Source organism: Condylura cristata, unplaced genomic scaffold (assembly GCF_000260355.1).
Source record: "Condylura cristata isolate star-nosed mole 26May11 unplaced genomic scaffold, ConCri1.0 scaffold00005, whole genome shotgun sequence".
Taxonomy (NCBI): domain Eukaryota; kingdom Metazoa; phylum Chordata; class Mammalia; order Eulipotyphla; family Talpidae; genus Condylura; species Condylura cristata.
The window spans coordinates 66844690-66858551 of NW_004567106.1; the positions used below are offsets into that span (position 1 = coordinate 66844690).

General features: G+C 48.8%; 1 protein-coding gene across 1 annotated transcript in view; it reads left to right on the plus strand.

Annotated features, from left to right (window-relative positions):
- Positions 1–13862, plus strand: part of TBXAS1 (thromboxane A synthase 1 (platelet)) — a 133218-nt gene that overhangs the window by 76790 nt on the left and 42566 nt on the right. Inside the window, exons 6-9 of the mRNA XM_004677212.2 lie at positions 6009–6097; positions 7710–7858; positions 9310–9440; positions 12955–13272. Of these exons, the coding sequence (XP_004677269.1) occupies positions 6009–6097; positions 7710–7858; positions 9310–9440; positions 12955–13272 (687 nt within the window). The remainder of the gene's footprint in view (positions 1–6008; positions 6098–7709; positions 7859–9309; positions 9441–12954; positions 13273–13862) is intronic.

Consider the following 13862-nt stretch of genomic DNA (forward strand, 5'->3'; position numbering starts at 1 on the left):
TTAGCAGACCCTTATTTATTCAGAAAATCCCCCTCTGACATTAGCTCCAAAACATTGCCCAGAGGTCTAAGAATGCCAAGTAGAATGGAACATTAAATTCATAAAATTCAACAAATATTAGTTCCTGTCTTTCGGGGGTTTACAGTGTAGAAGGGCAACAAGGTGCATAAATCCCCACATAATTCCCAAGTTGTGGGTGATGGCGACAGAGCTCACATCCTCTCTGAAGCATGAGAAACCACGATGGGGTGGGCGGGGGATGGCGTGCTGGGTCTGAACCCTGAAAGTCTGGCCGGGTTTTGACAGAGGGACAAGGTGTGCGGCAGGTGGCATGAGCTGTGGTCACAAGAGCATCTGGATAAACGTCTGGGGTGTGTTCAGGGAATCAAGGAGGACAAACTAGCTGGACACGGAGTGCATGTAGGGGTCAGTGAGCAGAAACGGAAAAGTAGGTTGAGCATGTGGAGTTCACTGTCGGTGCCAGAGGGAGTGCTGAGCGCGAACTTCACTGGAGGAGTACGAAGAGGGGTTCCTTTCAGTCATTTAGCCCCCCCAGATCTGCAGGTGTCCCGCACCCCATGCTGCAAGTCCTTCTGGAGCAGGACTACCTCTGGAGACGCCACTCAGCAGTGGCCCCGAGACAGCTCCCGGCCCTTCTGTGCCTGCAGTGCGGCGGCCCCTGCTCAGGCTCTTCTGAGACCCTCCTCATGAGTGTACGGATGAGTCACCAGGCTTCACATCACTGAGGTGTGGGGCTATCCCAGCAAAGAAATGCAAGGTAGCACGAAGAGACTCTGCCCCTCTCTTTCTTTAGTCCTCAACTTTACAATCCTTTCCCCCAACTTTCAGGAACTGGTTGAGTTTATTTTTTGTGTTTATGGCACTAGACCTGCATTGAGTGAATTTGTACCCTAGATGCTAATAACTGAGCGGCAAGGGATCCTAATTTTAGGGAAAAGTCACAAGCCCAGAGTCAGAAGACCTGGAGTTCTAATCCTCACTTTTATTAAACTATTTGAAATAAATGTAACTGTCTTTTAGATCTTTATGTAATTCTGAAGTCAAAGCACTAAAGAAATGTAAAAAAGGCTTTCCTAGGGTGGCACCTATGGGGGGCAAGTGGATGGCACACTGTGCTGACCCTCAACTGACCCAAGCTGGGGTTTGCTTGCCCTTTCCATGGTCCCAAGCAACCCCAACTTGGTGCTTAGCAATCTCCTTGGAACCCTAGACTGTCCAGAGAAAGGAACTACAAGCATTGCTGTGAATCCCTCACTGGGGCTAGGGCCAAAGCCCAGACACATTCCGATAATTTGCTCAACAACATGCATGTTTGACTGGGGCAGTTCCCACAGACCCACACTGCAATCCTGCGAAGCCAGAAAGAACGTCTCAGCCTACTAGTCTTCCGCGGACACCTTCCTTCTCTATCAGGAGCATTCAACCATCACAGAGATAGCTCTGGAGAAGCAACTGAATGCATCAAACTGTGTTCAATTCAAATAGAACAAATGTTCCCATTCTGTGGATAAAGATAAATACTCACTGAGGTTAGGCAGTGTGCTCAGGGTCACACAAATCAAAAGAGCCAGGAGAGGAAGCCTAACTGTTGCAGAAGTTTGGAGCATGTGCTTTCCCAGATCAAGTGTATTTAACAAGCTCAGAGACAGCCTCAAGGAAAGAAACTTCACTGATGAAATTATGGGGATGAGCTAAAAGGACAAGAGAAGGCCTGTGAGCTGTGGAGTTCTTAGCCTTCCTCGTAAGTAGTCCCTTTGCTCACTCATAAAGCCTCTCCACATTCTGGAATTCTTTTGCCCTCTGTCTACACTTTGACTCAGAATTCCTCAAGCACAGTCAGCAAAGAATCCAGTTTTCTCTCTCTCTCTTTTTTTTTTTAACTGAACTATCACAGAGTGAACCCCAGGTGAGCCTGGCCTTACTTCCTTGGGGAATTTCCATCCCAAACTGAGGCTGATGCTTTGTCCTTGATGTGACTGCTGCTGACTAACTAGCAGACCAGCCGTCTACACGGCCTCATCCAGTGTGGGGGGACAGTGGGAAACTTTCTCCCCAGGCTTGGCTGTTCAACTGCATCCCCCAGAAGCTCTTCTTTAAAAACCTAATAACATGAATATTTTATTTGATTATAAGTGTAACGTATGCACGTTATGAAAAATGTGGAAAAAAAATAAAAGTGAAAATCACTCATTAGTCTACAAAGACAAACTGTAATATAAGAGACTATTAAAAGCTGTGTGATGATAGCAGTGTGTGTGTATGTGTGTGTGTGTGTTTGCACAAGCCACCTCTACCCTCTCGTCTGTAAATCTAGAAGAATAACTGCGGGTTTGTGGATTGTATGAAGTGACTGTGAGCCCAACAAAGAGCTTTTGTTTGTATGCGACATGTCGGTGCGAATATTCCACAACGCTTGTATGTAAGACAAAGGAGGAGGCAGGAGTGGTGTCTTCTGACCAACATACAGATCAGGCTCCATTGTCTTGTATTATTTTCTCTGCATTCCTCTTTAAAGCATTTTTCATATCACATGCCCCATCTCATATCACATTAACCCATATAAAAATGCCATTATCCATTCAGTTCGACAAACAGCAGGCCGAGTGTGGCAGAAAATCGCAATCACACCAGCCAGCAACAAAACACACCAGCCGCAAGCTCACAGAGGACCCTGTGATGAACAGCTGGCCCAGCCCCCCTTTTGCAATTGGGTTTTGTATAGGTGGACCCCTCTTTACACGCAGGGCATGCTTCTGAAGACTTGTGTGTAAATCATATGTCATGTGACATTCCATTTCCGTTACATTACAGAAGCTTCAAGCTAGATGCAGAAAGCCGCTCCCTTTCAAAGGGTATTTTTTTCGCTTTGTTTTACACCATGTGACTATTCCTTGGAAATAAATAAATCTAGGAGATACCTAGGCATGTGGAGCTTTAGTAAAGTCAAGTCCACTTGGCCACTCACTCAGCTTATTAAAATAACAGGATGGTCGGTCTGAGGATGTGGCTTAGGCGGTATTGAGTTCTCCAGGCACAGTGGGCTGAGCTGTTTAAGAGTAACATCGCAGAGGTCACCCCAAGTGACCCATCTAGGCACACATTTCTACTGAGGGATTATTACGCAAATGGATTGAGAGTTTCAGAAAGAATGCTGAGGTCACCGAGTGCCCACCCACAGTTACCAAGTGCACGCTGGTTGTTCTCATCTCTGTTCTAAGCAGCTTCAGATTAAGGAAATGGGATAAATTACATTTGTTTTTCAAAAATCAAGTGACGAAGTCTTCCCCGGCAACTAGTGACCCAGTGCTGAATGCTGACATACTGTGGGGCACAGCTGGCCAACGGCTTCTGAAGTCGCGGTGCAGGGGGCTGAGGACTGCTCCAAATCCATAACCGGTGAAAGCTTGGCAGGCACGTTACCAACAGCAGATGAGACGGAAATAGACCATGTTACAGGTGATGAAATCTGAATGCCTAACTACAGCCCTTCACCCACCCAAGCGCGTTTTTACTCACATCATGTCCCAAACCACCAGCTCCTCTGGCCTTCAGGATTCCCCTCCACACTCCCTCCAAGACTCGTGGCCACAAGGGAGGGTCTCAGACAACATGGCTGGCCTCCATTGGCTATGTGGCATGCTCTGCCCTGAACATCTGCTCTGGACCCGCGGCTCGACTACCACAGTAGGCCGTGGGCCCTGTCTGGGGACCTCGCAGCCCTGAGCTCAGACCCAGGCTCCCTCACCCTCACTCAACAAGACACAGCTCTGCTCACCAGGATCAGCTCCTTAAGCAGTCAGGCCCCTGCTGACACACTGTTTTCTCCGCACCTCCCAAAACCAGTGGGCTGGCTCAGAGAGCGAAGTGGGAGGGAGGGGTCCAAAAAGCCACGTGTCCCTCCAACATCTAACAGCCATCCCAGCAGTCCCACTTTGCCAGGCTTTTTCAACAGCCTGAGTGTCAGATCAGTTAAGAGACGGCTCTACTCACAACACAGAGCAGCACACCTCAGCACAGCAATAAGTCTTATAGATTGGGGCCTTTTTAATAAATGGGCCCCAATGGGTCAAAAGATCAACTGCACATGGCGATGATTCATGGAAAAAGTCCTCGTGGTGTTCACTAACCTGAAGCCCAATGCTTGCCTGTGTGACATGTCTTCAGAAAAAGTCAGCATACACAGGCATTGTGACTGACTTTAGGGAAGAGACCCACTTGTGATTTACCACATCTCACCTGAAACCCCATGGTGCACTTATGAGCCACTTTTTAAGGCAGCAGTGAAAGGGAGAAATGTAAGCAAATTATGTGAGGACGGGAGACCGCAGTTGAAGGGATGAGAATAGTTGTCCAGGAGGTGATCGGGGCACTTGCTCCCTGTGTGGGTGGATCACAGCCACTGGGAAGAAGGTAGAAATGAAACCAGCTGAGGCTGCTAGGGGAAGTCTGAATTTTGCCTCCAGACCACACGCCTTCTAACATAAACATTTGAAACTTCCCCAATGCTTCAATACTTTAAGAGCAAAGTTTATGGAACCATGAAGATTCGTGGACAGATCGAGTCATTCATTCACTCCACAAAAAGTTACAAAGTGCCAGGCACTGTTCTAATTACTGAGGAAACAAAAATAAACAAGCAAAATTCTCTCCTGTGCTTGGAACTCATATTTTGGTATCAAAGAGCAAACTCTAAACTTAGCTAACATTTCAAAATAAGGTTTCCATAAGAAATGCTCAGAACTATGGCTCACAGCAGGCTGTGTTAGCTATGATGCTATTCTAGAAAAAAGCCCTGGGTAGAAGCGAGTTCTCTCCATGTTTCCAACTTGGCTTTTCACACTTACAAGCGAGAGCATAAGTTCATGTAGGTATCCATTAGGCTCCACTAAGAATTCCACACACTCATGAAGCTTATTAGTCAAAAAATGAAATCATGGTATCTTGGCATCAGGTCATCACTACAGGAATGTTCCTGATGACATTCTCTCCACTTTCTGGGTGTGGGTTAGAAATTTTTTAATACTAAAAATATTTGGACCCTCCCTGGTGGTGCAACAGGTTAAAAAAATTCAGTAGTTGTCCTATGTAGGACAACTTCACACAGGAAGCCTCTTGAAGTCAAGGGTTCCCCTATATTAGGATATTTAAGCAGCCTATGCAGAAATAACCATCCATCAGAAATGTGCTAAAAATGATGTTCAGGGCTCTCCCTAGTGGTACAATGGGTTAAAGCACAGCACTGTGAAGCTAGCCACAGCCACTTCAGCGCAAGTTTGATCCCTGGCCAGGGAGGTGACCCACATGGCACAGCAGACCTCTCCTGTCTCTCCACTGCTCCCCTCAGCAGTGTGCTTCGTTGATCCGCCTGCTCTGTTCCCTACTGTCTCCTGTGAATCCTCTCACCCTACCTGCACCTCTGGCCTTTACCCCAGTTCTGAACACGCAAATAAATCTTTTAAAATAATAATAATAAATATATATATATATTTTTAAATATTCATACTGAATGAGAATTTGGAATAGGTGAACCTTAGGTTCCTTTAGAATATGAAAACTCTATATTCTAGGGAGAGATCTGAAGTATAATTGGAACCAAGCAAACATGGATTTGGGCTAATTCCAATCCATATGGGTTGTGGTCTATTAACTCTCTAATGCTAACCAAATGTCATGAAACTGACTACTGCTTTTCATTTCTGTCTAAGCATTTAATGATTATTTTCTTAATTATTGCACAGTATTTACTCTAGATCCTTCCTCTTTAGCTTCTAAAAATAAGATTGCTTAAGCTCAAAAGACATGTTCAGCTATTGTATTTTGATATTTATGAATCTTAGCTCTCCTCTTGAATCTCAGCTGCATGAAAGTTGCTTTCAAAACAAAGTCCATTTTCCCAGGAAGCACAGCACACAACCACTTTATTTGCAGCTAATTTAGGTGTGTGCCTTGCACGATGTCCTAATTATACCTTTGTTATCTGCTATCAGATGATCCCCCTAATCAGCGAGGCCTGCGACCTACTCCTGGCTCATTTAAAGCTCTACGCGGAATCTGGGGACGCCTTCGACATCCAGAGGTGAGGGCCTCATCGCCATATTACAGATGCGAAATTGCAATTAGAATCACTACTTCTTGGAAATGTACATAATTGCTGGATAATTACTTCAGGGTCAGCAATCTATGAAAATGCTAGAAGTTCATCGAGACATGGGTGGGCTAGTAACAAAAATGAAATCCATGTAACCTGTGAACACAGCTGGGGAGGGGCTGGCAGATGGACAGGAGCCTTGGGTGGGCAGTGGTGTGTAGGTGGGCCTGCCTCTGGACCTGGAATGGGCAGGTTACACCTGGACAGAAGGACAGAGTCCTGGGGGAAGGTCTGCATGTTTTTACTTCAAGAAAAATCTTCATGCACCTCAGCCTAGAAGCCATGACTTCATGGTGGACACCAAATTTAAATGAGGGTCTGGTTTTCTCCAAGTTGTCCTATGCAAATTCTGATTTACAGCAGAGTAGAAGTAGTGGGGTAGGTGTGCAAGAGGCTGACTTGTTCTCGTTCTCATTGCTAACAGTACTGTAATCACCACTACCACTTCAAATCTGCCATACTGTTCACAAAATCCTCCCGAATTCTCTCCGGTCATCAGATGCAAGACTTGGTTCAAGACAAGGCGGGTTTAGTGGCTATAAATTCCAAGTCGATAGCTCTTAAAACCTTCAACTTTTCAACCATTAGGATCAAATGAAATCACTTTCAGTAGTTTAATTTGTTTTTGCTATGGCTGAGAAATTGTAGGGATGTTTCGATAAAAGCAGGCAAAGTCCAGGAAGTCGTCTTGAGATGTCACTACCCCATAAAGATAAGGCGTTGGTTAGAGAACTCACTCAGGAAGAAGAGGAATTAAACATGTGGCCACAAAAGCTGAGAAAACAGACTTTTTAATTATAAAAGGACATGAATAGCCAGTTATTGCCTTATAGAAAATGCCTTCACCTGAACACTCCTACAAATTAACAAAAAGGATCATTCTCCTTTAAAACAGGAGGCTGAGTTTCCTGGAGCGTTAGAGGTTAATTCTTGGGGTGCTGCTGCCAGACACTTTTCCTTATGTTTGTTTCTAAAGTGCAACATGTGCTTTTTGTTAATAACCTACATCTGAGCATAAGACTGTCCCCAAGTTTGTCTTGCATTTATCTGCAAGGGCCCTTGTGAAGGGCCCTTGCTTTTTGTTGTTGCTCTTATGGAAACTGTAAAATCACTGGGAAGAGGGGGGTAAAGCTAATAAAACGAGACAATCGGGTTGGTAATTCATCCATCCCAATTTGCTCCGTGTCAGTGAATCATGAGATCCTGACCTTGGCTGGGCTCAAGCACAGCTCTGAGCCAGTTACATTCCCTCCTTCTCCGGGAGGAGAATTTAAAATGTGCTTCTTGGTTTGGGACTGTCTGGCGATCAAGGCCGCCGACCCCTGGAAGTGTAAGCGACGCTCTCCTCCCTCTGCAGTCTCCGTGGGCCAGCCACCTGTCGTGTTGATGTGTCTTGTCTCTTATTCCGTTGCCACTGCTCCAAGCGTGGACTTTGTGCTAACTCTCAATCACTTCCCTGCGGAGCTGGGGGCCACAGAGGGTGTGATGGGGAGCCAGTGGCAAAGTCCTTGCAAAATCCCAGCGGCTCCCTCCCCGACAGGTGCTACTGCTTCTACACCACCGACGTGGTTGCCAGCTTGGCCTTCGGCACCCAGGTGGACTCCCGGAAGTCCCCCGACCACCCCGTTGTAAAGTATTGCCAGCGCTTCTTTACATTCTCCATCCCCAGCTCCATCTTGGTCTTGATCTGTAAGTACCACCCCTGATGAGGGCCATCAGACTGGGGTACAGGGCAGGCCCAGACACCCAGCTACACCCAGGCACTCTGGGCTCCATCCCTGCCTTTCAGAAAAGGCACTTGGGTGCCTCTGAGAGTGTCCTGGTCTTCGTGGTGTCACCTCTTGTCAGCAGCCTGGGGATCAGCTATTGCCAGGACAGGGCACCCTGGCCTCTCTCGCCTGGGCAAGGGGGTGTGGCAGCTGAGAGCTCTGCCTCCACTGCCTGTCGTGTTCGTGTTCAGAGACTCCATTTCACTGAGGAGAAAACTGAGGCTAACAAAAGCAGAACCAAGACTGGCATCCAAAGCCTTTGCTTTCCAAGGTGTATAGTTCTCCTGTCTGCAACACCCTCTCCAGAAGACATCTCTGCTTGAAGCCTAGTAATTGTCAGCTGGAACCACGTGCTGGGTGACCAGCTCTGGAGCCCAAACGATGTATTCAGTTTTCCTTTTGGAAGTGTTTTAGCCCCAATGCCAGCATCTTCTGGCCTTGACGGAAGTGTTGCTGCTACTGATGGTTGCCATATTTCTAATTGCTCCCATTTCGGAGTCACTTCAGTGGAAACTTGTCACCTCCAGTTTCCAGGGAAACCCCATCACCTTCATGTGCTCAGCTCTGACACTGCAGGCACTGCTCCCACTGAGCGGGCCCCTCGAGCCATCTAGAGACACCGTGAACCCCAAAGCGGCTGCATTGCTCCTTGCTGCTGCCATGCCCTCCCCACGCCGCACCCACTTTCCCGCCCTCTCAGCTCCGTCAGACTCCAGGTCTAGAAATTGGGCAGAGCGCTCTGAGACACTGTGGCTCCGGACCTGCCCTCCCCCACAGTGCTGTCCAACAGGGGGCTGAGGAACTGAGCTGGGCCCGCTCCCCTGTGGTGGGTGCAGCCGCTTGTCCCAGCCATGCTCCCTGCCCCAGGGAGCCAGTCCCAAGGGCACGGCACCTAGGTCCCGTCTTGTCAGTGCCCACAGGGGCAGCTCTTAGGGATGAGTCAGATGACAGCTCTGGGGTTAGTCATCCAGGGGGAGAAACGCAAATGACCAGATGTTAAGAGAGCAGATCAGCTTCTACCAGTCCTAAGAGCTGAAATGTGGCTTGTTTCAATGAGACAGCAAGACCCAGGGCCCTCATGCCAGGGACCTGCATAAGGAATATAAGCCAGCCTTAGCTTAGCATGTTCTCCTACTTCTCGAGTGCCAGGTGGAGGGGGGCCCCGTAATACACACGTCTAGCCAACCAGTGCCGGGCCTGGGGAGTTTTGGGGGAGGGCGGGAAGGGGCGTGGGCGAGCAAGCACCCGAGGAGCAGCAGTGCAAGAGTCAGGCCTGACTGGAGGCCAGGCTCTGCTTCCTGGGAACAAGCATCTAATGGCCCCGCTTTATTATCGCCCCCTTCTCAATGCCACTTTTGTTTTTCTTTCAAGTATCATTTCCATCCATAATGGTCCCACTGGCCCGGATTTTGCCCAATAAGAACCGAGATGAACTGAATGGCTTTTTTAACAAACTCATTAGGAATGAGATTGCCTTGCGGGACCGGCAAGCTGCAGAAGAGGTAACGTATTTTAATAGGACACAGCATTGAAATGGAATGGAGCCTAATTTGGCATCAGTGTCTCTCTCCTTTCCCCTCCCAACCCTGCACGCCGCACAGCACTGGCCTTTAGCAGAACTCCCCAAGAGGACTGAGAAGAGCAAACAAGTGAGACAGGTGGGAAAGGACTTAGGGAGCAGGCAAGGGCAGTCTGCCCCCTCTGACACGTGGAGAAGGATTACCCCCTCACCCCAAATCACAGGCCTCTCTACTTCAAGCATCACTTCCAGTACAGGTTCTAACAGCCCCAAAGAATTTTCTAGGCAAATGTGCCCACTTGCTCTTCTCACCATCACATTCTTTATAGATAGAAGCCAGAAGATGGCACTCGAAAGAGTCGGCAGCTGTTAGCCAGCCCCACGGGCGCCATTGGTGGCGTGGAGGATGTGGCTACAAGATCTGTGGTTGGGGCTTTGCTTGCCCTGAAGCCTAGAGCTCTCGCCTCCTTGCAGGCCTGTGCCATGCTTGGCACGCAGCTGGGACAGAGTATTGCTTGAACTTGACTGAGAACAGAAATAGGAATTTCAGTGTTAATGGGGACATTTCAATCCAGGAAAGTTCATGCATGGAACACACTATGCTTCAAGGGCTGCACTGCATCCGAAAAGTTGTTTACAAGGAAAAACGGGGCTGAAGTGTCCTCTCCCGAATCACCTTGAGCACGGGGCAGCTTTAAGAGGGTTCTCTCAAGGGCAAGGTCATTCAGAGTCATTTACAAGGAAAGGCTGTGTGGTCCGAGCACTGTGGCAGGGCAGAGAATGAAATCAGGAGTCAGTACTGGAGGCCTGGACCAGCCATGAGGGCAGCCTCATTCCAACCAGCTCCACAGCCCCACCCCCACCCCACCCTTGCCCTGAAAGCCTGTGGCAGTGTTAGGGTGCAGAGGCAGGTGGGGAAGCGCACACAGCCCCTGGCCACGCCTCCGAGAAGTCAGTGAAGCATTGAGGTATTGGGAAGAATAGGCTCACAGGCACCCCCGCCAGCTCCGAGAGCTTACGGACAGAACAGGACAGAACATTCTTACCCTGAGTGAGGATGGAGCCTGGGGGAGCAAGCACCACTTTCACAGCTCAGTGCTGGTTCGAAGGGCTTTCCGATGGGACTTTGGTCACATGCACAGCGCCCTCCACCCCCCAGCCTGAAATCCACTGGCTGTGGAATCAGGCTGAAAATTCTAAAACGGCTGCACCCGAATGGTTTACTAAGAGGTGAGGGGTTATTAAAGAGCCAATTACTGGGATTGCCTCAAGGTTTTCCTTTTATAAACTCGAGAGCTATTTGTTTCAAACAGTGAGTTGATCTGAGAAAAACCTCCCAACCACAAATCCAGGACTGCCCGTGTCAAGACAGAGCTATATGGTTACTAAGAAAACTTGCTTTAAACCCATCTGAACTCTGTAGACATTCCATCAAGCAGATGTGTGTTTGCGCAGTGGAAAATGCAGCACAGATGTTAAAAGGTAAATATTTTTCTAAGCTCTAGCCCATGGGTGGATTAGACACCTACATCTATCAGGGTGCATATTTTTCTTGGATATAACCATAAACCAGCACTGTTTCAGTCCTAAATGGGTGGTGCTCAAATAGCCTCAGTGATGCAGTGCAAATAGAAGAAACCCATCTACGTTAACGCTCCTCTCCAGCCGGGGCCCTGGAGAGAGGCCCTCTCCTTTGGCCTCTGGCACGGGCCAAAGACAGATTTCTGCCACACTAAAGGCCCTGGAGCAGTGGTGCAAGCCAGGATCAAAGGAAAGGAAGAGGCTCCCGTGCAGGGAAGCCACGGGAAAGCACAACAGTGCGGATGTTCTGTGTCTGCTCCCATCATCCTCACCCCAGTCCGGCAAAGCCACAAACACTCCGAGGAGCTTCAAAGATGCCAGCTGATTAGCCTCAGATGCTCTGGGGTCCCAGGCTGGTAGCCAGGAGCCCAGGCTGGTAGACAGAGCGCTCACCTCCCACATGTGTGGGCCCTGCCCTGGCTCTGCCCCTTGGGACCAGGGTCGGCAGCCACTCAGAAGTTGACCAAGCTGCTGGAAGGATGCTGGGGAAAGTCAGCCCTTGAGGAGACCCAGGTAGGGAGCAGAGGGCAGGCCCAGTGAGAAGAGGCAGCCAACGGGGGCCGGCCCTAGGCAAGCGCTCAGCAGGCAGACCAGCACGTGGCAGCACGTGGAGGCCCCGTCTGGCGTAGTTCTGGCTGCCTGCAGGCTTAAGCTGGGAGCCCAGCTTCATGATCCAGGGAAGCTGTAGCACCACAAGGTGTCCTGAGCCTAAGAGCACACAGTTGTAACCAAATCCAGCACAGGCTTCTTCAAAATGCATCTACTGCACCACTTTTTTATTTGTGGGTTTATTATCTACGTGCCCAGTGCCATGCCAGGCCCAGGTAAGGGGTGGGCATGGACAGGGTCTACTCTGGTGAAGAAAAACCAACCATACACCATGTAACTGCTTGAAAACCTGGAATGAGGTGTTAATGTGTACACAGCATAGATTATTAATGCGACAGAAGCTGAGAAGCCACTGAGAAGATGCTACCAGTAAATGACAATATTTTTGCTGGTGCTTCTGATGCACGCCTTTTGCCTTTCTGTGCCGTAAACTTCAGAGAAGAGTAGCAGGTTGCTTGTCACTCATCACATTAAAGAGCTTTTCAGAGAAGGATGTGCCAGGCTAGGCTTTGTCAATGCTGTATTTTTACTAACAGGAATCATAACATTAGCAGTGTCTATTGTTATGCTGTTTCTATTGTTATCATTCCTGGTAGTAAAAATATAAAGACTATGCAAATTGCCAATAAGGAAGGTTAGAGGAAAATGGCATAAAAAGACCAAACCACTTAAATGGGGTAAGGAGACTGACAGGAGCAGGGGCCAGTGCAGCCTGGTGCCTACAGACAGCCTTGCCAAAGCGCCTTCCCTCCCGCCCCTGGTTCTGCTAACTTCCTACCGTGTGAGAAAAACTTCGAGCCACGCACAGGAGCATGGGTTGAGCCCAAGTCAGCAAGGGAGCATGAGCTTGGAGCGAATGCACTAGGATGTTTTAATTGTTGGAAAACCAACCAACAGGCTAAACACAGATAAAGAATAACACCCTGGTGTTCCCACCAACTCCAGTCTATGGCCTGTCGGGCATGGAGGTCACTAGCCACTTCCTCTGCATGGACAGATGCACTGAATTACAGATATCGTACACTGACTGCTTTTACAGAATGAGAGTCCACTGTGCCTCCTGTTTCATGATTTTTTTTTTCTTTTTATACTTAAAGTGGTTTGACCAGGTGCATCCTCGCTATGACCCAGGGCTGGAAGAGGTGTGCAGAGGGCCCTGGTCCTTATTATCTCAGATAAACCTGCCAGGATCCTTGGTTCCTCTGACGCCCCTTAAAGCTGCACATGCGTGTCTTCCTTTGTTCCCCAGGAGTCTCGTTTATGTACCTCCAAGACCAAAGTGTGCATTTTCTTCTTCTGTCCCTTAGAGGCGGAGAGACTTCCTCCAGATGGTGCTGGATGCCCAACATTCCGCCTCCACCCTGGGCTTGGAGAACTTTGACATCGTCAGACAAGTGTTCTCCTCTCCCGAGTGCCCAGAAGAAACTCCTTCCCAGCAACGTCAGCCCCGACGCCTGTCCAAGCCCTTGACTGTGGATGAGATCGTGGGCCAGGCCTTCATCTTCCTCATCGCTGGCTATGAGATCGTCACTAACACACTCTCTTTTGCCACCTACCTGCTGGCCACCAACCCTGAGTGCCAAGAGAAGCTTCTGAGTGAGGTGGACCGCTTCAACAGGGACCACGTGAGTAGACCACCCGTGAAATCCACGGAACAACTCACTGTGCATTCTGCTTACGTTCTATGTTTGTAAGATGAAACAGGATGGCTGACCACCTTCTCCATGTCTCTAATTTAGCCAGTAAAATGCAGTATTCGGAACAACAGAAAACAAGAAAATGATTAAGCAAATCGGGCGCATGTGCTTGCTGTCTGGGGTAGGCCATGAAACCAGGTCTAGCTTGGCAAAGCTGCGAAGTCCCAGTGAGTTAGAGCCAAGGGTAGGGGTGGGGAGCAGGTGTAGTTTCTCGGTGCTTGATCGCGGGGTTCTCATGCCCAGGTGTGAGCCAAAACTTCAAGGTGAAATGGGCATAAGCATGGGGGTAGCTGAAGAAGGAGTAAAGATAGGGGAGTGATGAGAAGGCCTTTAACAGGGGAGGTGACATGGGGTTTTAGCACTGAATCCTATTCCAGGTATCCCTTCTGGGTGACGTCCCTCTAGGGTGGACTTGAAACAAATTCTCAAGGGTGCCAAGCTAGACTTTATCATCTCTTTGTCATCTGGAGGCTCCTGTATGTATTGTTTTGACCTAAGAGTCGATGAAAGAAAATCAT